Source organism: Bacillus rossius, chromosome 16 (assembly GCF_032445375.1).
Source record: "Bacillus rossius redtenbacheri isolate Brsri chromosome 16, Brsri_v3, whole genome shotgun sequence".
NCBI lineage: Eukaryota > Metazoa > Arthropoda > Insecta > Phasmatodea > Bacillidae > Bacillus > Bacillus rossius.
Genome location: NC_086343.1, coordinates 19458435 through 19486076, shown reverse-complemented (window position 1 = coordinate 19486076; position 27642 = coordinate 19458435). Strand labels below are relative to the sequence as shown.

The 27642-nt window shown below is 39.3% G+C and overlaps 1 protein-coding gene across 2 annotated transcripts in view; it reads left to right on the top strand.

Annotated features, from left to right (window-relative positions):
- The window catches only part of LOC134539945 (neurogenic locus notch homolog protein 3-like), a 133152-nt gene that overhangs the window by 37139 nt on the left and 68371 nt on the right, over positions 1-27642 (top strand). For both annotated transcript variants that reach the window (XM_063382319.1, XM_063382320.1), the window contains exon 2: positions 19131-19164. In XM_063382319.1, the coding sequence (XP_063238389.1) occupies positions 19131-19164 (34 nt within the window). The remainder of the gene's footprint in view (positions 1-19130; positions 19165-27642) is intronic.

Genomic DNA, 27642 nt, shown 5'->3' with positions numbered 1-27642 from the left:
TAATTATTCTGTTAAAGATTTTTCATTGGCCCAGAGTCCTTCAGATAAACTATGGCCCAATCACTGAAGCAAAATAATGTCAAAAGTATTTGGACTCTATCCTATCGCGAAATGAATCCGCGAATTTTACAGATCTTTACTTATAACTAGAGACCTGCAAAATTTCGGGTTCGATGGCCTTCAGGATAGACTGCACATACCCCTGTACACTCGGGCAAATAACGCAAGTTCATTGGCTGCCGACTTGCAAGTCGTCTCAGCTGGTTTGTCTGCGTTTCGATCCTTCTTTGGTTGAGGGTTTATAACTGGTTGAGATTCGTCCAGATGAACAGTAAGCCAATAGAAAAATTATCTAAGAGGTATATGTGTTTGAATTTAAGCCTATCACCGAATGAATCCGCGAATTTTGCAGGTCTCTACTTATAGCTGTCATTGCTCTCTGACTAACAGTGGATCTCATCATCGCCATGGCGAACCCAGGGGACGAGTGCCCGAACTCGGCATCGTACCGCGAGGCCTGCCATGAGTAGATACCAGGCCGCGGACCGGAGTCTGCAAAGAAACGTTTACGACTGGGGATTGTAGATGGATGTTCCCTAATTCAAATCTGCGAAGCTTTGCGACGTTCGCTTATGGGGGGCGATTTTCTGGAAACCGCGGGGGAAACCTGGATTCATTGAAAGGATCCTCCCGGATTTAGAGCAAATCTCATCCCAGTCCGTCGCAGGCCTGATCTAACAACGTGCTGGACACGACTCGTATAAGGGGTGTGCTTGTGTTCAGGCGACGCTCACTGGTGCTTCTAGCGCGGTGTCGCCGCTGAGCGCAAGGCTGTGGACTGGCGCGCAGTCTTTTCGTCGTGCATAGGACAACTGTGAAATTTGAGAGGTGACCTTAACATCACATGGCAGAGAAATAATGATTAGTAGAGACCTGAAAAATTCGTGGGTACATTTCGTGTTATGCTAAAATTCAAATAATTATACCTTAGTGCAGCTTCTGCCATTGGTCCACTGTTAATCTGGAGTAATGAGGGCCAATTAGAGACCCTCACTCATAGAAGTGTCGAATCACAGGCCACCCAGTCGAGACGACTCACAAGTCAGCAGCCAATGAACAGTTGGCATTTGCCCGAGTGTGTAGAGTATATTGGAGTCTATCCTGGAGGTCATTGAACCCGCGAATTTTTCCGGTCTCTAATGATTAGAGACCCGGAAAAATCGCAGATTCGTCTGGCTTCAGAGTAGAAATTAAGGTAGTAGGTGTGTTCAACCCATGTTCGTTTTCCCATTGGTTGATTTCTTAGCGAGAGCATGTTTATCCTCGTTAATTGGCACTACCCGATTCACTTACTTCTCTCCTAGCGGGGCGTCGTTGGCTCACGGTCGTAGAGGGGCGTGTCCAAGTAAACTACGGTCCAATCACGAACACGGAGCGTGTGTGTGTATGTGTGAAGGTTTGCATTCTAACTTGCGACTAAATGAATGCGCGAAGTTTCCGTGTCTCTAATAATGATAAAGGTGTAAATTGCAAGGCCCTTGTGTGATTCTAAGAACCTGTACCGAGTGTTTAATACGTCAAACACAAGTTGTAGACATTTTTTTCACTCTCCTAAATAATAACAGCAGTTAAAAAATGAAATACGGAAACAGAACCACTCACCCGCACTCAGCGTATTCTTAATAGCTTTTCGTAAACAGACACCACTCGGATGTCTCGTGCAGTTTTCAGATAGCGTGGTTCCGTCTGAAGCTCTGTATACCGTAGGCTTTGTGGGCCCAGATAGACGGGGCCATTTTGGTTTAACCCCTAGGCTCCAAAAAAGCTTAATTATAATGTACACTTTGTAAAAGTCCGTTTGAAAGGATCGATATTTATATTTTTTTTGTGGTTGTAACTTTGCGTTTTTTATTTTTGACGTGAATACGTCTTTAAAATTGCTCATAGAGGGAGGCAATTAACAAAAAGCGAATGATAACAAAACCGGGGAGTACAGTTTGTTATTGCAGCTACATATATATCATCTCCATCCAAAATTTAATTACACCACTGGATAGCTAAAGGATCAAATAATTCGTGACGCTAAGTGAGGACTGTGATGCATCGCGCGCGGTGAAGGGGGGAAGCGCCGCCATTTTGAGGTCATTTTTCTGCGTTTCGAGATTTACATTTAGTATAACTTTTGACTCGGAGAAGCTACGACGTTCGTTTGAGTTTCAATCGTCAGCTCTCGTCAAAATATATCGATTGCATAAAAAAAAAATTAGTGTTAAAATAGTTACAGTGAATATATATGTTGTTAAAATAAAAAATATATAATAATGTCGGCCTATACACGACTTCTTAGTGTTCAAACATGATTATAACATACATAAAATAACGTATTTTATATTATTTTTTGTACAGAAAATATTACCTGTTACGTACACGTATTCACGTACAACACACGGCCGTGTCCGTGACACATCCACACCCTTTTTTTTTTTTTTTTTTTTTTTGCGCGCTAGCGTTTCTCTAGGAGCGGCAGACGCTTCATCTAGCTCATCAGCAGTCCTATCTGGATTGCGAGGATCGTCCTCGAACTTGTGGCGAATGAAAAATCACGCGCGCGCTGTTTTGAATCGCCATTATCAAATGAATAGCAATGTCTCTTTCAGCAGATAGAAGATCGAAGGTCAGGCTCGCAATGACTTAGCAACTCGTTGGGTTTGGGTGTGTGGTCGGAGTCATGGTAATGGGTAGAGACCCGGAAAATTAGCGGGTTCATTTCGTGTTATGCTAAAATTCAAATAATTATACCTTAGTGCTGCTTCTGTCATTGGTCCACTGTTAATCTGGAGGACTGAGGGCCAATTAGAGACCCTCACTCATAGAAGTGTCGAATCACAGGCCACCCAGTCGAGACGACTCACAAGTCAGCAGCCAATGAACAGTTGGCATTTGCCCGAGTGTGGAGAGGATATTGGAGTCTATCCTGGAGGTCATTGAACCCGCGAATTTTCCGGGTCTCTAGTAATGGGTGCTCCTGCCATCAGGACCCAGATGGCAATTCCTTGATTTAATGAGCGTGGAAAAAACAAAAAAAAAAAAAAAATTTCATCACAATTTTCCTTAAGTTTTCGTTCATCGGCAAGAATCCTTTTTTTAAGTACCGTTAGTTAGGTCAAACCTTTTTTTTTTTTTTTTTTTTCCGCTAAATACTTTCCAGATCAGCTCTGTGCAGATTTGTCTGTGTCTCGTGGTTGGCTGGGTTTATTTCAGAAGCGTGCCTCCTGTCAGCACACCGATCACTGCCAGCTTATGAGGAAAACAAAACACGTCCTGAATGGCTCAGAGAGAAAAAAAAAAAAAGGAAATGGCTTCACTCGCAGACGGCCGCCAATCACAACAGAAAACTCGCCGACGCGACGCAAGGCAATCCACATTGAAGGCAATGTGGATCTTGGCTCCTGCTCTACCTCCGTATTCTCTGTCTACGGGATTGGTACTTCCCATAATTCTCAAGGGAAAACATAAAACAACAGTCAACATAAGAAACAAGCCAACAGATGTTTCGCACACGACCCTTCAAAATCCCTACACTACAATTATAAACCATACCACTAGTAAATTGGAATCATATCGTAAGCACATGTCTAATTTGCAGTCTAAAACCCACCCTTTGTGTCCCCTGTGAGACGAGATCTGGTGCTTCACACACGGGCCACACTGTGGTGACGCTCCGGGTTTTGATCAACGTAAAGGGAAAAAAATTGGTTATCTGTAAAGTCGGTTTACGGACGATAGTTTAACGTGACAACGTCATAACAAAACATTGATGAAATGATTGCATACTTTTATGAATAAAATTGAATCATTTTTATTAAATTATCACTATTTTGTATGGATAAAAAGAAGGAGTGAAATGAAATCTACAATTTAATTGATGAATTTACTTTTATTTGCACTCATTAATTCAAATATGTTTATTACTTTAACGAAGAGATTATTTTAACTATAACATTTATACATGTTTGCTATTTAACTTCTTCCAATCTGTGTTATTCTGTTAAGGATAGGACGATGATAGGAAAAGTAGGAAACGAATGGGAGTGTTTCAAGTTGAATGTGCCTCGAAAAAGTCAAATCGATGGTTGTTCCAATCGAGTGGAAGAGAGATAGATGCGGCACAAGCGTACAATGAGCGTAAAGGGACACAACGTACGGGACAATGTGCGTATCAGGACACTTTTTCGTGCGTGCAGCCGGTGTTTATCGATTTATTAGACGTTGCCACGTCAAAAACGTCCCTCGAAGGTCCGAACTTCACTAACTATACGTGGCTTGCACAGTGTTAGAAATTACAGTGAATTCACTGACTTTTCAACTAAGAATTAAACTGAAATAAACGAAGAGATTTTTTGTAATTCCAAATAACTGAATCTTCGTAGAAACTACGGCGTAATTTAACTTCCGAGTTCTATGTTTCATTTTAACAATGGTGAATACATAAATGGACAAAATAAGAGTGTTCTTACTGTGGAATGTGACTTTTTTTTTAAAAAAGTTTTGTTAATACACCAAAAATATTCTTGTGGATTCATGTTAAAAGTAAGATAAATTAATTGTCTTTAATTCACGAATATCCGTTGATAATTTGTAATTAGTATTTTTTGCAAATTAAAGATGAACATTTTTTTTTTAACAGTGCAGGGGGTTCGCAGACTGTTTCAGCTTCAAAGGTCTCATTTCCCTGACCTCAACAGTTAAGTGCAGAATCGTGCTCCGCTTGATCCAACGCTGTATAATTTTCTCCCCCCCCCCCCCCCCCCCTTATTATCGAACCATTTTGCAAGTTGAGTAATCAAGAGTGTCCAGCCGTGGATTTTTTTATTTTCCCCGATGTAAGGGGTCCGTACAAACAGGGGCGTATGTGTGTTAGTGAGGTGCGATAGTTGCTAACTCTCGCTGATGCTTATAGCGCGATATCGCCTCCAAGTGCAGTGCTTTGAACTGGGTTTGCAGTCTTCCCATAGGGCAACAAAGGGATATTTACACAATAACTACATCATTAGAAAGGCGGAGAAATGAAGATGAAGGTGCAGTGCAGGTCTCTTGCCTACTTCCAAGAATCTTTACCGTATATTTAATTATTAAAAAATAATAGTCTGAAAACACGCGTTTTAGCAATTAATTAGAGACGTAAAATACGTGGATTCATTTCGCGATAGGCTAGCATCAAAACCACTATACCTTCGTACCGCTTCTGCGATTGGCCCACATTTTATCCGGGGAACTGTGAGCCAATGGGAAACACTAAACCAAGAAAGTGCCGAATTACGGACAGCCTAGTTGAGACGTCTCACGCGTCAGTAGCCAATGAACAGGGGTCATTTCCGCGAGTATTTAAAGGACTGTGGAGTCTATCCTAGAGGTCAATGAATCCGCGAATTTTGCAGGTCTCTAGCAATTATTCTCTGTTTTAAAAACCCAGTCAAAGAAGGAAATGCGGCATCAGAACTACTCATCCTCTTGAAGGGTATTCTTAAATGTTTTCCGTAATCAGACACCAGTTGGTTTTCTTGAGCAGTTTTCAAATCACGTGTTTTTGTTTTTTTTCTGAAGCTCTGTGCGCAGGTATGCGGAGCCCTTAAGAATATCGACTTGTTCTCGTAAAAAATTATTTTTAGTTTCTACTAACGTTTTCCTAATATTTCATTTGACTTCCAGCAATTATTCTTTGCTTATTTCAATGCTGAGTGGATATGTTTTCGATTTATTCGTATTGCAATCTCGCACACAGAAGGCCATGCCTTTAAGATTTTAATGACACCTAAACAATATTCTAGAACTAACGATGGGACGAATATACTATTTCTGATCCGAATTTCGCATTCGATGCTTAAATAAAAAGCAAAATTAAATTTTTTGGAAAAACCCACGATGAATGTAAACGTTGAAATCGAAAAAGAATTAAATACATTTTTAAAGAACCTTCGACTAAAAGGAAGTAAGTAACGAAAGATAAAAATGAAGATATTTTAAATAGGGTTGATTTGTCGCGAAGTCTGACATATAAACAACTAATTATGACTCTTCTTAGTGCTTCCAACCTTTATGTACCTATTTGTTTCTCGTAGAGAAAGACATAGATATATCAAATATACGTACTACATATATTCACCTACTTATTAAAAAAATGACAAACCCAAGAAAATCCTTCGGGGCTGCCATTACCTGTCCCGAAAAGAACTAAAATTTTGCAGTTTTATGAGTTTGTGACTAATTGAAATTGCGTTGGGTACGTAAATAGTGTGATTTTTAATTGATAGCTCATAATAGCGATATGCTATATTGTAATTGAAATTGGGAACATAGATGGCAATAGTTTTTTTTTTTTCAAAAAATTTTAATTTTGCTTTTTTTTTTACTTTTTAGATAATTCCTACGTTAGTGTCTAAATATCTAAATTTATCTGTCCTTCTGTATGTTCGGTGTCTTAAAAAGTATTATACCCCTACATTTTACCCCCGTACAGCTCCATTTTATGTTGTTTTTTATTTATTGTACCCCCGTGCGGCCGACACCGTTTTTTTGGTGTGATGTTTTGAATTGCGATGTATTTTAAGATATAGCAAACTGCAACTGTGAGAATAAATATTTGTAACGAACAACGTAATAATAAAATAGCTGCAGTACCCGGCGTTATATATTGTGATATATTGTCCGCAAGTTAAAGCAAGATGGATAGCATTATATGACAGTGTGGTGGATATAGAGAAATTACATACACACAATAGCGGTTTGTATGTCAATTACCTATGATTTTCTGTTGATTTTCTGTTTACCCATGGCGATCGGTTGAATTTTTTATAAGTTGGTGCGCTGCAGCACCATCTAGTGGTGAGTTATAGCAAAATCGATACCGTAAACATATTCTCCGTGTTCAAATATCTATGTATACCAATGTTCATGGAGATCGGTTGAACGGTTTAGATGTTTATGCGCTGCAGCACCATCTAGCGGTGAGTTACAAAAAAAAATGGATGGCATAAAAAACCCCCATGAAAAAAAAAACACTTCGATGTGCCAATTTTTATGGCGATAGGTCAAACGATGTCGGAGTTTATCGTCATACATACCAACATAAAATTTTATATATAAAATGTTTATTACAGCGTCCGCTGGCGTGTCTACACCGTAACACCTATCTGAGAACCATCGCCGGGGAATCACAAACCTTTCACAGAAAACCATATCTGAATAAATGACAACATTCGCTTTGTGCACACCCAACCTCTCACCTTAAACGCATACACCTCCTACGTTCCGTCGTGAGTAATAAAATAGAGCCTTGAGTCGTAATGAGTATTTCAAGAGTCAGGAATAAAAATCATGCATGAGCAAAAACACAAAAAACTTAAATTTTGAATAAATATTCAACACATTAAATACATATTTGTAAAATAAAAATGATATTTTTATGTTTAGGATGTAAATATTTTTGTGTCAAAATTTTTTCCAAAAGTGCTAAAAAAAACTGGTGGCAGATACCAATACTTCCTTGAAACCTTCTGTAGAGATAAATAATGCAGTCATTGTCGACTACATCTGTAGCTAGTGTTTGAATTCCTGAATTTATTTGCCTCATATATTTTTCTCCCAGTATTTTCCCTCGAATATCAAATGATTCGAATACTAAAGATTCTATGGAATTCGAGGGTTTTATGATTTGATTTGCCCGTCCAGTGCATAGACTTTATAAGTGTTCCGTATGCTTATAATTTTGTTTGGTGAGAACTGGAGTTTGGTCACTGCCAACCTTGCAAAACCTATTACAGAATGTTCTGTTTGTAACCTGTCCACTCATTTTCCTTGGTGTTATGACTCATGTTCTGCTCCGTGCAGCAAAATAATGATGGCTTCTTAGAGGTCACCATGTTTGTGTTTCCCTTGTGGCGCCAACGATAATTATTTTCCACACGATGATTGGCTACCTCCGGACGAACAGAACTGTGCCGTGCAAATAATTGATGGTCTCTCAACAGTATTATTCACCTTCGTTATGTAGGCCACTTTTCCTTTTCTTTTGACAGCCCTGAATTTACAGTTCGATCAGCTGCCTACCATTTTGATTGGTGATCTAGGTCACGCAGTGAAAGGGTCTGTAATCCGGAACTTCCCGTACCATATTAGCTATTTTGCCGGATTATCGTACGTCAACGTAGTTTTTACAGGAAAAAACAAGTATGAAAAAAAAATTGGAATTTAACACGCTAGAAAACAGGAAACACCCGAACTGAAATTAAATCCGGCAGTAACGATAAACGGACGAAAAACATTGGCAGCGCAGTAATACACAAAATTTTTTTACTGTACTAAGTATCACAAAAGATTATTCTGGCAAACATTTGCCAATAAATCGTTTTGTAATACTACAAGACGATATTTTAACTTTGTCTATGTTTATTTTTGCATACATGAAATAAGTTTTTCGAGACATTACGAAAATTGGCACAAATTTTTATTTTTTAATACATGTTTTATTCAATAATTTTTTTTAAAACCATGGGAAAGATAATCGAATATTCAGTTTGGCTTTATTTTGTTATATCATGCTTATTATGTGCGCGGTTAATACTGCAAAGCTACTCAGGGAACGGTTTACAAATAAATTTAGCTATTGGAGGTACTGGGACAGATAAAACTAAATTTCCGGGTAAGAAGCCGAATACAGTATTACTGCTAACATTATTTTGAAGTGATACAGTTGTTTTCATTTAAATGAACAAATTTACAGATATTTTTGTTCCATTAAAAAAAAAAATTACAGTGTACGACCTGGTGGCCAATGTCAACAGCCAGAATTCCCGCAAAATTAAAACGCCAGCGTTCCGGTTTACAGTATCTGCTAACCACGGAGTGTCTTGTGTCTAAAGAACTAGCACTTAAAATTGGAATGAGGATGTCTGCTAGGCCCACCCCGTTAAGCATTCAAACCGGTCCGAGTTAAAGAATGACTTAGTTGCATTTCATGCCTACTCCTGTATCCCTTATCATTCTGGGTATCTATTACGAAGGAAGGACCTCATGTCAATAGTGTACTTTGTTTGAGGATCGGCCAGCCACTGCAGCAATTTTCGCCATGACCAACTCCCATATGTTAACTTTCACCCTATGCTGGATATGGTCCCAGATCATAGTGGCGTGGACATAGATAAAACCCAGGACTTTGTCATGCTAGGTGCAATAGGGCGTGTATCAAGCAGGACGGATTCAGGAAAAGGGGATGGTCCGGATGAAGAGTTGGACGGGCAGAAAAGGATCCTCCTTGCAAGGGGTTGAGGATCTTGGACCATTCGGCTCATGCTTGGTTGAGTAACCTTAGCGCTTTTGCGGACATGGATTCCAACTTAATTGGTACTGAGACTATTTTACCTAAGAATTTTATGATTCTTTGTCGTATTTCAATGTAAAATTCCAAAAGTTTCAACTACTGGAGGAGTTTGCTATTGCAATAATTCATTGGTGCGTCTCGCGACAGTCTGCCATAGTCTGTTTGCTACTTCCGAGTCTGCCTGACCTCCCCCCGGGCAATCTCCAGCAGCTTCATAAGGAAGTTTAGCCTCCAACCCAAATGGCAAAACACCATTAACCAGCGATCGCTCAGCAGCCTTGCGATGTAAATGACCACTTGTCAGTAACCTCTACTCCTGACAGTAGAAAAGGGAACGAGGCTGTAGTTTGATTGCAGACATCTCAGCAATGTGAAGTCCTTATGAGAAGAGTTTTACCATACATTTCGTAGTATTAAAACCGAGGTAGCGCAATATTGGATCATTTGACTTGCATATTCGGGATGGATCAGGTTTGAATTCCGATCCAGTCATCCGTGGTTCAGTCTGCCTGTGGTTTCCCGAAACCTGCGCAGGTTTCACCGAATACGGAAATTAAAAGAGCGAGGTCAAATCCTCAGTTCTTTGAAAGTTTGTTGCAGACGATGGTGTGAAAATCGGCAAGAGTGGACTAAGGACGCGTGTCGTAGCAAACTCTTGTCTGACGTAGAAAACACTGATTGGCCAAAAAAAACAGTTTTGTTTTTGTAGAGAAGTTAGGAAGATAGTGTTGCGATATTTGACATTTTCATAATTGAAGTCAAAAAGAGAACGATCCCACAATACTTTTCCCCTTTCCCATCAGCATGGAAGAACATTTTTTTTACTATAACGAAGTTTAATGTTAATTACTTGCTGGTGTGTTGCTAGCAATACTCACGATTATTCCAAACGAGATCCTATCAAGCTTTTAAACAATATTCTAGCTTTGGCCTTTATGCAGCTACCAATTTGTTTTGCTAACCAATTATTGCCAACCAGATTGACTTCAGCTTCAGACCAAACCCCCCTCCATAGGCTAATAAGGTGTCCACAAACACCCGGTGAACCAATTTCGGGACTTTTTCAGGGACTTAAAATTCTCTAACAGCATGGTGATTTTAACACACAAAAAATCCGAATTATATTTATTATTCGCAGTACCGGGGTTTTTTATTTGGAAAACAGGAACCTATTTCAGAGATAATTTCCTCAAGATGAAAGTGGACAGTCTCGCAAATATTTATATTTAAAGTGCAAACACAAACTGAAGGGTCAAAATAAAATCATGATTTCCAGCACCGTTACTTTTTATTTCAGGACGTTTACATCTAGTTTCCATTTTTTTTTCTCACGAGTCTTAATATTTAGACATTCTGCGATAGAAAAATGCTTCGCACTGTTTTTAAGTCCTTTGTAATTGTTTCTGTATCCTTGGTCGATACAGTTTGTACTCCATCTGTGTATGTCTCTCTCTCTCTCCCCCCCCCCCCCCCCCCCCTTCGAGAGCACAAGCGGCATTGGAGAATATACTGACTGGTTATAATTAGGTGTCGTTTTGGTTTTTTTTTCTCTCAACCTCGTACTGTTAATACATCACGGAGCCTGATCTCGCCGGCGAGGTAACGAAGTGACCTTCGGACGCCTGAAGGCATACTCCGACTTCATCCGTTAGCGTAATGAACAGCCTGGCGCTCTGTACTTTCACGGGAGATTCCTTTGGAAAACAGTTGCCGAGACATGGTTTTCAACACTACAAGAAAAATGTTGCAACTTTGTATGGCACATGGCTGTGGTTATTTTTGCATACATATATGAAATATTTTTTTTTCTTTCGAGATAATGGGTACTGAGTATAAATTATGAAATTTGGTGCGTAGTTTTGTATCATAATTGATGTTTCATTCGTGCATGATTTCGTTAAATCATGGAAAAGATTGTTTGAATATTAAATCATTTGACTTTATATCGTTTCATTACTGGAAAGTTGTTCAGGGAAAGGTTTACAAATAACTAATTCATCTAGGAATCTGTGGCATATTCTAAAAACACTTACATGTTCTTCTTCGTACTTATTCTTGATGAATATTCGCATGTACTTAACCGGCCTTTAAATCAAGACATCATGTAGTCCTGTGTTATAAATACTTTGTACATTGTGTACCTATGTCGTAATTAACATTCAAGTGACTTGCTCTCAATTGTTGTTAACCTGTAACTGAAACTGTTAGAACAACAATGAAATTACTACACGAGTTCGTATTGTAAATATTTCATAACGAATTTCCGATTTCGTCGGCTCCCAAAGGCTTGAAAAGATGAAACTCCACTCGTTATCTCGCTGGTAGCTTAACCTAACGGACACCGAACGATATATAGGTAAGTAAATTAATTCGGAAAAATAATAAGTTTCTTTTACATATGTGTTTTTTTTTAATTCAGTTTATTAAAATTCACCTCTTTTTTTCATCTTAAATGGTCCATTTTCTACATATTTGTCACCCATTTTGCGTGCCGTATAATCTCCTACCTGCAAATTTGGACTGCTGTCTTTATTGCTTAAAAATTTGGCGATGACAAACGAGTGCGATGTCTGCATCGCGATTTGCGGGCAGGGAAATATATCGCTGAAAGGTTGGTTTACAAGAGTGACCGTAATTATCGTCGCTACCGCCTTTGAATATATATACTGTATAGAAGTCGCCAGCCCAGGTTAATATTTCTAATACGGTTTTGAGGTAGTTGGTTAATTCACCGCCGCAATCGCCACCATCTCTAGGGCATCGACTTGTGGTGGTCCCAAGCGGACAAGTGTCGAACTCTTCAAACACCCCTTCCCCCTCCCGTTGAACGACGTTGAGCTGCAGTGAATGATGGGTGGGGTTGCGGGGAATTACAGCGGGCGACAGTGCTGCGCTCTAACGTGTAAATAACAACTAAGACGATACAGGACGTTACGGCAGCGCACTGCAGCGGTGAAGTTCCCAAGCTGCTCATCATACGCTCTTGAAAAACGTAGAGTAAATCCTATCCACTCGCGACTTCTATACAGTATATATATTCAAAGCTACCGCTCAGGCCGGCGGAGTTGGCACTACTGCCTCGATGGTTATCTGCCGTCAGCGGGAGGAGATACGATCGGTCCGCAACGTCGATAACTCCCGAGAGGATTTTGCTTGCAATGGCTTCTTGTGCTTCACCCTCCCGATTGCTCAATTAGAGAAGTTCTTGCCAAGGTTGAAGTTAGTCCAATTAATAAATCTCTGTTTCATTGGTTACTTTGGAAAGCAAAACGAAAAATTACCAAGTATTTGAAATATATATATATATATATATATATATATATATATATATATATATATATATATATTTGTTGGACGAATTTTATTTCCAGTGAGTATGTGCCATTTCATCCAACTTAAAAGTCAACGATATTATGGTCAAAGTAAATGTTATATTACTTTTTTTCTCCTGACATGCTTTAAAAAGTAAAAGTATTTTTTTGCTTAGATTAGTAAACGTTTGATATAGTATATAGTGCGTTCCAGCGAATCTGAACATTTTAAGTAAACGACTTCTAAACTTAATTCCTGCCAAAAACTGTGTAAAATATATAATGTTTGTCTTACAAATTTTTTTTTCCAACTGACGCAGCATTCAGATCACAGTTTTACATTTTAAAGTCACTTGACTAAAAGAATTTGGCAAGAATAAAGAATATATATTAGATTAATTGTAAAACATTACTATTCCTGGAACTTAAAGGTTACTACGGTCGTGGAAGTGTGTTTGCTTGATGATGACATCAGGAATGCCTGCTGCCAAGGTATGACTGGAAGTTTGGAAACTGTAGGCCTACTTGAACAAGAAGAGTAAACAAGTATTGTATGCTCTTGTCCAAGGGCAGTTCCAATGGTGGATAAGATCTAAGTTAGCCAGCGTGCGTTCCGTAATTCACTTATACACTTTACGAATTTGTTTGGATGATGCCACATCCTACTCTTTGCGTTAAGAATGACAAAGAAAATAATAACTTTTTTTAAGAGAGAATACTTACCACCAAATGATGCATGAAACAACCGCCAATCAGTAGCATTAAAAACTGTATTCGTGTTAATTCATTGTAACTAGAACCCATTGAAGTTTGCAACGATATAAGATAGTTAATTCAAAGTCTTAAAGCCTTATTTAAAACTAGCTGTGGCAATCGTCTTAGCACAGGTGATTTAAGATTCTTGACAGTTTTCTTTTAAACAGCGCTATAAAAGTTATATTTGAATTTATGTCAAGTTCCAACTGATAGTTTCGTATCAAATTTGTTTAGTTAATAATGAGTAGATATTATGGCAAAGATTATTGCAGAAAGACTCGGTTAAGATATATTTTTTTTCAGTTGAGATAATATAATTATATATATAATGAAGTTATTTACAAATATCGCAATACTTTCGCAATCATACAAACTTATAATAATGTAGCTTATTAGAGTGAACTAACTTTGGAAAAAGGTACAGTAATTTTCGAGTTTACTATCACTCATACTCTTTCTATTTTATAATACTATTATAGATGTAAATTCTTCTTGAGGTGAAATAAATATTTTATTTTCCATCTCACATTCTATAATAAGAATCGGTGTGCTGCACTTTCATGTGTTTAAATATTTCATTATTTTACGTGAATTAGCAGAAATTATATCCTTTCTTGACATCTTACAATAAATTGTTAACCGTTCTATTGCATTGGAATACTTGCGTCCGGAAGAGAGATTTTTTTTTTAAATCTGAGTTTGAACACACCCGCAGTTTTCGTGACTTCTCGGTCATTTCTCAATATTTTTCTAGAAGTTGGCAACCGCTTCCTCCCCTCCACTGTTTTCCGCTGACCAGTGTGCCAACTTCACGACGAGGCACGTCCCCAACAACTGTCCGGGGAAATTCATCTTCTGCTGTCGCACGTGAAGAGTTGCCAACTCTGCATACCACACGCGGACGGAGAAAGCAACCAGAAGCTCCATCACTCGCGACGATAGATTTTATTATCCCTAGAGTTTTTATTAAGGAACTTAAGGTGAATTCACAAAATAAAAAAATAAAATTGGTTGTCTGTAAAGTCGGTTTACGGACGATAGTTTAACGTGACGTCATAACAATACATTGATGAAATGATTGCATACTTTATGAATAAAATTGAATCATTATTATTTTAATAATAAAAGAATAAATACTTAAAATTATACTATTAATCAGATTTTTAAAATGCAAGAATATTTAACCTTTATTGTCGAAATTGTTGTTGTAATAAGCAATGAAAACCACATTAACTTTTCACTTCACTTTATAAACAGTGGAGTGGAAGAGAGATAGATGCGGCGTAAGCGTACAATGAGCGTAACGGGACACAGCGTAACGGAACAATGTGCGTAACGGGACACAGCGTAACGGAACCATGTGCGTAACGGGACACTTTTTCGTGCTTGCAGCCGGCGTTCATCGATTTATTAGACGTTGTCACGTCAAAAATTCAGTTACATAGAACATGGGGTCGTGTGCCCAAGATTTAACCACCGTGTTTTCGAACGAATGTTTCACAACCACAAATAGTACTGTCATGTGCATGGGAGGGAAGTGGATATAGTATATTATTCGTGTTACGGACACGTCGTGGGAACAGCCAATGAGATCAGAGTAGGGTGTAGGTAATTTTGGCGGAAGTTGGGAAATGTTAACAGTTTTATCTATTATGCATGTAGGCAAGAATTTGTTCGAGCTATTGCATTGCTGGGGTGATGCCTGCTTCAGAAACTAGCCGCGCCAAGTATCTGCAAAACGTAACTATTAATTACACTAGACCTTGCTGGACAAGGTCGCACTTAACATCCCGTCTCACTAACACAAACACATCTCTGGTGCTTCTAGCGCGGCTGTGAACTGGTGCGCTGTCTTCTCGTCGTGCATAGGACAACTATGAGATTTGAGCTGTGACCATAAGACTTGATGGCTGATAAATGAATCCAAATGTGTAATGAAAGGTTCTTGGGTGATTTCAAGAGTCTTCATCGGGATTTTCATATCTGAATATCATTACGAAGGGGGAAAAAAGTGGTTTAGCCCTTTACACTCTCATAAAAATACAGTTTAAAAAATGAAATACTGTTACGTCGCTGGGTGATATTGAAAATCTTATTACCTTATTTTTTTTCTTGGGGACTTGGAAGGGAACGAGAGGTTATAAAATAAGGTCTCGACACTAACTTTAGTTCCACTTCAATTTACGACAATTTATCACAACAGTCAACGCCGTCACCCGTCGAGTTAAAAATTTCTATAAAATATGCTGAAGTCAATCTACTCATCCGCCCTCGGCACATTCTTAAACGCTTTTCGCAAGCAGACGCCACTCTGGTGGTGTGAGCAGTTTCCGAATGGCGCCGTATCTTCTGGAACTCTGCACGCCGTGTGAGTGCCCGGGTGGGCGGGGCACCTTAATGGGAAAGGCCGAGCCCGTGAGTTATATGACAGGTGAAGGCCGAGCGTTAAGTGTATGCGAACCTGGCTGGAGTTCCCCCCCCCCCCCCTTTACCCGCCCCCCGGCGCTGCGAGGCGCCACTGGCAGAGTCGGGAACCCGCAAGTGACGTGATAATCTATTCGCCGCGCGCGCACACGACTGTGAACAATGATGTACTACGTGGACCGATTATTGTCTTTATGAGCACGAGGCCATCACTGACTTAATGACATGCTTACGCAACTCTCAAATTCCAGCTGTTGCAAACGAAGCCGCGGCGTGGGTTTTGTTTACTAACGGCACACCAAAGGGCATGTGGTATGAATTGATGTAAGCTTTTGGACATACGCAATTGCTATGCACATGCATGTCTGTAGAAGAAAACTACAAAAAACACAAATGACAAAAACCCAAATAAAGCAAAAAATTGCTGTTGTCGGGATATAAACACCACACAATACTCCACGACAGGAACATGGTCAACAAACAAAGAAAAACAAAGAAAAATGGACTAACAAACGAAAAACCCCCCACAAATGATGACAGCACAAAAATACCGAACCCAAAAAATTCAGCACATCAGTTGAAACGAGACAAAAACACAGCAAAACGAAAAACGAAACAAACGTAATAGTTTTCTTCTATAGACATACATGTGCATAGCAATGGCGTATGTCCAAAAGCTTACATCAATTCATGCACTCCCATTGCACAAATCTTTCAAAGATAATGGCATGTGGTATGTCGCACGGAGTTAGAAATTGTCAGGAGACAGCATGGTGTCACGTAGTTTACCTCAACATCGCCATATTATCACGCCCGAGACCTTGGGAGAAAAAAAAGATGCTTCATCACGTTTGGGAATGGTCGGTTAGCATGAATTAGATCCTCCGACTTAAAATCACTTGCATTAGAATTCAAGTCATTCAGCGAACATCTGCGTGATTGTTTAACGTGCCCAGCAGATTTGACGGTGTTTACTCGCTGTTGAAGGCTGGATTGCCACCAAAACGAGATCCATGGAGCCGTAGTGAAAATGGATATGCCGTTTAATTTGCGACCTGGAAGTTGTTCGGGGAGAATCTACATCGAGAGGTTGAGGTTATTCATCCCAGAATCATTGCCACCCACTCCCATTCAGCCTGATTAGACCCAACCCGTGGTTGACTCGGAGGATACCCCATCCTAAGAGTAGCACAAGTATTAGGTCTACCGCATCTCTGGGTCCCTTTAGACAACCCAGAGAGTCTGTGATCTGGCCGAAGAGCCATCCAACCTCTACTATAGCCCGTCCCACTCTTAGATTGCAGTACACGGCTTATGGCGCGCGCTGTTGCCAAATCTCTTGACACATTACGAATTTCAGGAGATGCGTGTATTTGTAATTTGGATCGAACAAGAAGCATTTTAAGAAATCATATCGTAATTTATAATATTTTATACTATTACACATATAAAATTGTAATAATACCACTTTTATGTAAATTTCAAATAAAGACTACCTATTGTAGACGAAAATTTCTTATAGTTTGCTTTTCTGTTCTAAAAATCCCATATATATATATCACATTTTCATGGGCCCGATAAATGCCATATTTTTGGACAAGTCATGTCCAAAATGATAAATAAAATACAGTAATGGAAATTCTCGGTCGAGTAAGTTATGGGAAAAATCCGAACAATTGGTTCGAAATGGGGAAGATTTTTTGAAAAACAGGAAAATCGCAACAACTCCCATAATATGAATAATATCGAATCCGTTTTAACGTATGATAACTCGGATTACCTAATGCCGAAAAATGTTTTCTAAATACATTTTTGATACGACCAGCCATAACTGCATGGGTTCGAAAAAAATTTTCACCGGACAAAAAAACGTAACTGCCTTAGTAGACACCTTATCAAATCTGTTTAAATTGTTTGTAATAATATCATAGTTATTTTCCAAAACTTTGTCTAAAACAATGTTTGATAAGATGCTTGGTGTTGAGAAGGATAGAAAAGTAATTCAAAATTTTGTACCATGATCGCTATTGAATTCCTTCGTATTTATTTCATACATTTTACATATTATGTTCAAGAATCGATTATAATATTTTTTGTTGACTAAGGAAGCCATGTATTTGAAATTGCTTGTAGGACAGAACCCCACTTATCTAAACACACGACCCTGTTTCCTCTTACGACGGCAGCGCGCGCTCTTGTACTGATAAGACACATCTTTAACAGTTATTTCCACGGAAACTGTAGAAGCAATTGAGATGGGGCTGCTTTTAAAAACTAATTCAATTCATTGTGAACATTTTTCTCGCTTTCGTCCCCCATCTATCTTTAATAGAAAAAATGTTTTCCGCGGGTCAACTTTTTGATGTTTTAGTTTGTGAGAAAATGCATTTCAATATATTAAAAAAATTATTTAAGTGAAACCTGTACAGTTTTTGTCTTAACATTTGTTCGGTGGCGTCCTAAGGCATTAATTTACTAATAAAAAAAATCTGAATGAAACACACATGTAGGTTTTCTTTTTTTGATGTGAAACATATCGGAATACTTCAAAACAGTTCGCAGCGAATAAGTTATGTTTTTTAATTTTTTCGGACACTTAAAATATTGTTAAGTATTCAAAATAAGCATTGCCTGATGCGTATTTTGATTCTATACAATATGAAAAAAAGCTTGGTCCAAAAATTAAAATTAAAATTTCGTTTGATACTTGGCAACAACGCACGAAGAAACAAGGACAGTGCTAACGGCAATCGGCGTGTGTTAGAGAGAGAGAGAGAGAGAATGCGCCCATTTACTTCCACACTGCAATCTAAGAGTGGGATGCTCTATAGCTGTCCAGGATAGTGCCAGAGCTCTGTCACCACTCACTGCGTCCGCCCTTCAAGGGAGTGCGGACTCATCAGGGCGTGCTGTAAGCGATCAGAGGGGAAGCCTTTTTTTCACAGACGAGAGAGCCAAAACCCGAAGTTCCCCTAAGTTCATGCCTTTTTTCCGTATCTTTAATGCAGCTATCCCAACCAAATCAACCATCCTCAATGTTTTAAAGTATTTATAATGTAGCTAACCTAACCTAATTGACCATCAGTAACATTTTATCAACACCGCCATATTTATTTACAATGAACAAAAAAAAAAAAAAACCGAAGATGCACGATCGGGCGTTTGGCTCTCTCGTCTGTGAAAAGAAGGCTTCCCGCGATCAGAGCCACCCACTGCCAGACAAGTGCCTGAAGTACATAATGCTTTTTATCTTATCGTTGCAGAGGCTGTTTACGACTACCGTGGTGCTGACAATAGGTGAGTGGAGAAAATTATCATTGTATGACTCATGCAACATAAATTACTCTTAGGAAAGGTTTTGACAACAGATTTACCTTAAGTCGATTTAATTTCTTCACCTATACCAATCTTGTAAAATAGTCTGTGTTATACATTTTTAAATTTATTTTGTTTTAATTTCTAATCAGCCTACATCTTGTATTACATGTTAGAAATGTGTTTTTTTTTTTAACTTGCTAGAATATATATATTTTTTGTTAGTGTCGTATTTTAGTGACTTAAAGTTGTTTTGAGATTATTGTTAATTGTTTTTATTTATATTAATATAGTTTAGTAATTATGTGTAGACCTTTTAGTTGTTATGGAGTAGACAAGGAGGTACGCTTTAATTTTTGCCCGATAAAATGAAATATATAAATAAAATACACATAGTGTATGTTTATACAATAACACTACTCAAAACTACCTAATATACAAATATTATTTAGGTGCTTTTACTATTTAGTGACCTTTCAGTATTTTATACTCAGCTAACAGGCTAGAACTAAAATATGTTTATTTTGTTTCGTTTATTCATTTGCGCTACTTTTACTATACAACAAAATATAGTAACAGGCAGACCCTACATTATCAGTAGCAACAATGGTATATCCTGAAAAGAAAACCTGAGTTCTTGTAAGATCTTAGTGAACTATATTTGTACCAGAAACTTTTATTTTGTACATATATTAGACACCCGACTTAAAATAAATTTAATTTTTCTGACTATAAAATTCTATACGTATATCATTATGATTTTACATGCCATCAAAAATATTCATAACTATTAGAGTATATAAGATTGTGAATGCTACAAAATGTTAATAACCTCGCCTCTTTTGAGTATGCAGTCTTGTACTTTGGCACAAATAACAAACTATAATACTGTTGTCAGTTACATTTTTGATTCTGAAACACATTTTAGTAGGTAATTATAGTATGTATGGGGACACCGGTGGGTGGTGGGGGAGCCGGGGAGCCACGGCGGCCATCTTGGTTTACGTCACTTCCGGCGACCATCTTGGATTACGTCATTTCCGGCGGCCATCTTGGATTACGTCATTTCCGGCGGCCATCTTGGACTACATCATTTCCTGCAACCATCTTGGATCTGACCTTGACCTTTGAACCCGGAGGCCATTTTGTTTTTCTAGAACTTTCCTCCATTTTGTTTTCTAGATCATTCCGCCATTTTGAGTTTCGTCCGCCATCTTGAAAATCTTTATTTATTATACGATTTTAATGAAAAAAATTTAAAATTTAAAAAAATTAAATAATCAAAATTTTAAAATAAAATTAAAAATATTATTTAATAAAATTTTAATTAAAAACCTACGCATCGAACACCCCACTCCTCTAAATTACAAATACATAATCTAGCACCCCCACCCCTCTGTTACAATGACATCGTCATCGAACACCCCACTCATTCCTGTTACAATTTTTCGTTACATCCACCATCTTGGAAAATCATAATTATTAACTTAGAAAATCAGGAAAAAAAATATATCATCGTTGTCTGCTGGAGGCAGCCATCTTATTTAGTGGAGACTACCATCTTGATTTCATCTGGTGGGTGTCGTCATCGGTTGTAGGTTTCTAAAGTATGTTAGTGTATGTAAGGTCGAGTTACAATTCTCTACCAACATTTTTATGAACCTTATAGACCAAAATCCACAGAATCCACAAGATCCACAAAATCCACAGTCACTTTGTTGTTGTAACCGACCTTTTTTCTTAAAGTCTTATCACTTATAGGTTTTAACTAAAATATATGTTATCAATACTGTCGTTGTGGATGCGTTAGTTAAAGTAATGATAATTTAAAAAACATTTATTACTCCATCTTAGCGGACCAGAAATTTTTCATAGTCCTATCATACATGTAAACATACTAAATAAATTAATGTTTGTGTATTCGTGTTTAAAACTGCATGGAAGCAGATATTTAGGTGTTTGTGTATAATATCATTTCTTAGTGTTCGTGTTTGCGTTCCTGTGTTTAAAAGCTGCATGGAAGCAGATATTTTAGGTGTTTGTGTCTAATTACATGATCATTTTACGATATCAAATTAAGTATAAGTACCTTGAGGAATATAGGGCATTAATTAAAAAAAATAATAAGCGATATGTAGGTAAAATTATATTTACTGAATCAAAGAAATATATTGTACAAAACAAAACCCTCAAGGAGAGAAAAATATACTTGTCAAACGAAGCTATAAAAAAAACAGAAACTATATACAAAAACGAAAACTGTTTACAACAAAAAGACTGGAACTATACAACAGATAATTCATCTCCAACATAGCCGTGGGGAACCGTATGGATGCCATCCTCACATATTTGGCGCTTATCATCCTCCCATGTTATGGCCAGCTTATTTGTGCTCTCGCTATAGAGCACCTGCTGCCTCGAGCGTATGGCCCTAACTGCTACTCGTCGTGTGTGGTGATCGTGCAGGGCATCCAGGTAGTCACTGAATGTTATGCGGTTTTTGACCACACACCGCTGGATACCCTTGGCCTTCTTCTCAACTTTGTCACCACACTTGTATGCATACAGTTTGGCCCGCAGACCGACAAACTCACTCATCACTTTCCCCCCACACTCATCCTTAAACTTTCCGACAACCTTTTTGTTGATGGGGGAGAAGCAAGGGTGGTCGGAAGGGTAGCAGCTGGTGTCGAACTTCTCCATGAGTGTAGGATCGGCTTTGAGGTCATGGTAGAAATCATCGGTTTGTATCTCGTATACGAAACTATCGGTGTCCATGTATGCCAGATGAATGTTTTCTGCATATCTGGGTTTCATTGTGCTGTAATGGAAGTCGTACATGAGTGTTTTTGAGAGATCAAGTACTGCGAGTCCGGCATAGATTGGCTTATCGAAAATTATGCTCTCATGGTTCAGGTGGACTAGAGTCAAGTTCGGTTCATACATTGTGCGGTCCTTGAAGGATGGACGACACACCAGTTTCTTGAACCGCTTCTCGGAACATACCAACTCCATTTTGAGCCTCCGCCTCTTGTTCTCCATCAGTTTCCCGAAAGTACTGTTTACAGCGAGCTTAAAGAACTCCTTCTCGAATTCGTTGGCTGCAGCCTTGCGCTTATTGGTGTTGAGCTTAATGTATGGCTCCAACCACGCCGACTGCTCAAACTGGAGGACTCTGTGTACCTTAGTAACTATCAACCCATGTGATACTGCTTGCTGGAGGTTTCTGTAGTGTACAATGTAATGTTCCTTAATTTCTAGTGTTGTCATGAGCTTTGATTGTTTGGAGCCGGGCGGACATTGATTGATGGGGAGAAACGGAAGGTCTTTGTGACTTTCGTGGAGTTCAGTAGGGTACTCCACGTCACATTCGATAATGTACCCGATAGGAGAATTTTCTGGAATAGTCATGACATCAATAGATGTGTCTGACCATTTGAAATGTCGAATCGGAAGCGACAGCGACATCGCCCACCCGTACAAATTATTTGCATCAATGTACTGTAGATATGTGGATGGCTTGGACACATCATGTGTCTCAGGAACGTATTTGTTGTTACCCACACAATGACGTTTGATGCTTTGCGCTACACCCCCACGAATACCTGCTTCCACAAACATATACATATCGTAATCTGTCAGAAGCTCGAGTTGTACTCCTGTGGTGCGAAGCATCGCATCGAAAGCGAACCCAGGACAGGAAATGTAGTGTGACGGGTCTAGACTGTACGTCTCCAAGCAAAGACTGCGAAAATTCTCGAATACGTCCGCCAAAATCAGGACATCCGTCTTTAGGTACAAGTCAGCGTACTCCCCCAAAGTAGCACACTGAAACTTGTCCCAGACATTTTGTGCGTGAGCGTAATCCGCCTCGGAAATACCAGAATCAGTCAGAATATTAAAGAACTCATCGATAGATGGAAGACTAGTATCGTCTAGTCGAGCAAAAGAATCAACGAAGTCGTAGGGGAAGACTCCCTTGCGAGTAACCAACTCCAACTCATCAGGAGCGAAAAACTCAGCAGTACTGACAAACTTGTCTGCAGGCAAGAACTCTGCGAGCGAAGCAAGACCCCGACTCATGAAACGGAACGTATCGACAAACTGAATGCTGAACTTATCATGCAACTTCTTGGAAAAAGTTATCAACTTCTCTTCCGAATTAGGAATGATGAAGATGTCTTTAGTGTCGTACCCCAACTTCCTGATAATGAAGTTCTGGTCGTACGCCAGGTTGTGGAAGAACACAATCATCTTTTTCGGTCTGCGCCTGAGAAGGTTGCAGTCATTACATGCAGGTCCAATAAATTCGCCGGTGAAGTGATTATGATCACGAACTTTCTTTACGACCCCTCCAAACTTTCCTCCACAGTAGCAACAACACCTTGCTTGCAGAAAAGCAGTGTTTTGTGCATGTGTGAGCGGAGTCATAGGAACAGACATAGAAAATATTTTCTGCACGTCATGTCCAATCTCCACAATGCGGGATATGAATTTATCTTCTGCGTCACAACCGCGATACACTTCAGGCTGTGAAGGAAGTGAAGAAGTGAGGTGTACTGGAATCACGGAGTTATCTGCTTTCACGTAAATGCAGTAGCTGTACGCTTTATGCTTTTGATACTGCAGTGTGTATGCTTCATCAGGATTCGGGTGACATGTATGGATTTTCTCCAGAATAGCTTCAAAGTCGCAATATACCACGATGGGCATTTTATCACTGTGATGGAAGTTTTTGAACTTCAAAACAGGAGGCAAACCATTTTCATCAACCTGGGGCATTTCCATCCTAACAGCAGCATGCTGTTTACAGAGCTCACTGTGTTTTTCCAAACACTGAAGACCAGTAAGCCCGCTAACCCTATCCTGATCATCATAATGCTTGAAGCATCTTTTGCAAACATGAATAGCCTCAGTGTGTGTAGTGATTTGGGACCGAACCAGAGCAGAAAAATTATTGATGTAGGCGAAATGGGACGAATTGTCATTGACCAAGAGCAGAAGATCGAAATGATGTTCTTTTTCTTCAGGAGCGACTCGTGCAGGAACAACATTCAGATTCTCGTCGATACTGTAAATGTTGATGGAGACTCCGGGGTTCTGTTTTTCAAACAGCGGTATTTGCTTGATTGGAGTAGGGGAGTCAATGTTGTTGAAGTTGAACTTCCCCTCCAAGTCATGGTAGCGCTGGTTGACACGTTCAGGATGCTCACCTTCCACGTACTTAACAAGAATTGACCACTTGAAGCACATGTGGTCTTCGAGGTTTTGCGGATTGATCACAGCGTATTTGTCTTTGATGGAAGTAGGTAATTCAATGTAGGAGCTGGCACGGAGTGGATCAAGCTTGTTTATTCGGAGTTGAAGTCGCTTAACGGCCGACAAAGTCCATCCGGACCCCTTACCCATGTAATCTTCCTCCTCCTTGCAGATCTTGGAGATGGACTCGGTAACTGCCTCCTCCACCTCATGAACTGCGTAGAGGGGAACATTCATGGTTTTGAAGGCCCTCTTGTCTTCACAGGCATCTACTGGTTTTTCGTAGTCGCACTCAAGAACGACATTAAACTTCAGCGGTCCATTCTCTTCAATCTCCTCCTCAAGTTGGCTTATTATTTTTGCCTTGATGGAGTCCAGGTACGTACAAATGTCCTTGGCAGAACTTGACGTATTTACAGCAACATAAGTCTTCAAGTTGCCCTTGAATCCCACTTCGGCGGTGATGAAGCCATGGGTATTGGCCAAACCCGCGCCGGTCACCACCTTTGTTCGGCTGGTCGATGGTTTAGGCAGTACTGCTGGCTTAACTGCTGCCATTCTCTGCTTCTTTGTTGGAGGCGGAGCAGGCCCCTTGCACACCTTAATGTGGTTGCGAAGAGTGTCAGCCCTGACGAACTCTTTAGCACAGTTCGTGCAGGAATGTGCTATGCGGTTAGGGTTAAGACCGCAAGCCGACTTCTCATGTAGTCTGGCGACATCAGCACGGGCGAAGGCCTTATAGCAGAAGCTACACCGGGTGCCTGATGTCGTGGCGACAGCACCAGTACATGTTGACAGGTGCTGCTGCATCTTGTCGCTGCGTGCGACCATCTTGCCACATAGGTGGCACTGCTGGTAGTAACGATGCTGGTTCTCGGCACACTGTCGCTCGTGCCGGTAGCGGTTCTTAGCTGCCGTGAAGGTAGCAGAGCAGAAACGGCATTTCTGCACGGTAAATGCCATCTCGACAATCGGTAGACTGGTCTCAACGTACGGAACACGCGAAGGAAGCTCGACGTACGGAGAACTATAACATAAGAATAAAGAAAACAATGTAGCTAGATGTTACATGAAAACAAACATATCCTCAAAACTCTAGCCTCAAGCTTTCTAACCTAAACTACTAGCAATGTTACTAAATAAAAAAGTTGCAAACATAACCTCAAAACTCTAGCCCTCAAGCTTTCTAACCTAACTTGATAGCAATGTAATAAATAAAAAAGTTACAAACATAACCTCTAAACTCTAGCCATCAAGCTTAATAACCTAACTTGATAGCAATGTTACTAAATAAAAAAAGTTGCAAACATAACCTCAAAACTCTAGCCCTCAAGCTTACTAACCTAAACTGTTAGCAATGTTACTAAATAAAAAAAAGTTACAAACATAACCTCAAAGCTACTCCTTCATTCATGTACAATCCTAAAAATGGTAGAATATTTAAAGTACTGATAAAAGTCAAAGCTGAAAAATATTCAATGTTAACTAAAAATGATTGATTACATAACCTCAAAACTACTCTAATGCACAACCCAAAAATGCTAGAATTTTAAAGTACTGTTAAAAGTTTAAGCTAAACAATTCCTGGTTACCCACACATAAGTGTACAGAGAAAAAACTAGTTAGCTGATAACCTACGAAAAAGCTGAGAAACATTCAATGTTAACGAAACATGTAGCATACCTCAGAAAAAGATGAAGTGGAGCTGTAGAACACAAAGTAGCGTTGGCGGTAGAAATCGTGGTAGCAGCTAAACTCACACACGAACTAGCTCACTCAAACTCCAAGAACACAATGAAGCTCCGACAGCTAATCCCGGCCTTTTATAGCCGCGGACCTGCTTGTTCTTGGAAAAACCATTAGGAACATAGTATTTTTACCGAACCTACCAATAGGAATATAGTATGTGGAGGGGAAGTACCATTGTCTTCGGAAAAACCCAGCATGACTCATGCGCAGGTCGTAGCAGGTCTGTGAGGGGTGGGAGGTAGAAATGTAGGTAATAACTTAACATAGGAAACCACTCTCGGGTAAAACCACTAATGACCTAGGTGATGAGAGATTAGGTCGCGAGGCACTTCATGCATCGTGACTCATCACTCAGAAATGTCGTCTCGCAGTGCCGAGGGGACCCGAACAATAGACTTGACCGTGCATGTCACAACAGATCCATTAGTCGCCCGACTTTGTGGCGCCATGAGGCGCTCAGGTAGCAGTCATGGTCTACGGCAACAGACTCGTTAAAGTGTCATTACGAAGCACTCAAGCTGAGTTCGAGGAAAATACAGCTAAATATTCATTATAGATATGTAAGGAAATAAATAAAAAATAAATCGGGTAAGTTTAATACATTTGTTAAAAGTAAGAACACATTACAAAACTACAACATTAAAAATTTAACCTACACTTATTATGACCAACATTCGTTTAAAATTTTTTAGCATTTCATTGCGAACAATCAGTTGAACATCCACAGAATGACACATTTTGCTGATGTTCCAGGAACAAACCCTTTTCACAACCATTTAAGGAGACTTTCCTTAAGCTCTCTTTTCATTGGTCAAATAAAACATCTCCCTCTCTTCCCCTCATACAATGATGCTGCTTCACCATCACGCTAAAATTCTGTAAGACCAAACAAAATATACTTCCCTTAAACCTTATGGTAGAAATTTCATCCTAGGATGCTGTTACTGCATCTAGAAATTAAAAATTATATTATCTCATACAGGTTTTATTTACATGTTAGACTTAACCATCCTACCACACACTGGCTCACACTTACACACACATGCGTGCGCATGCGTGCACTGAGATTAAATACATACTTGCCCACATAATGTACTTTTATTTACAAAGGCAACATATTAAAACACATAATATTTAAATTTTGTGTAGATTGGATGGTACCAGGAAACCATACTGCAAAACGAGCGGACAACACTTGAGTCTTTACTATGATTGGGCTGACGGATTGCCTCTGAACGCCCTTACCTTCAACGACTTAGAATTAATACTTTTATCCATCAAAAAACAAAACAGTTTTACTAAGCAAACATACACCCCACACCCCTCAAAAAATTGTTATTACACAGGGCATTATTTACATGGCAGGAGACCGCACATACGAAGTGCGCAGCTTCAGGTTAGAAATATTGATTAAAATAACTGCTAAAGATGATAATTTGTTTATGAAAAAAC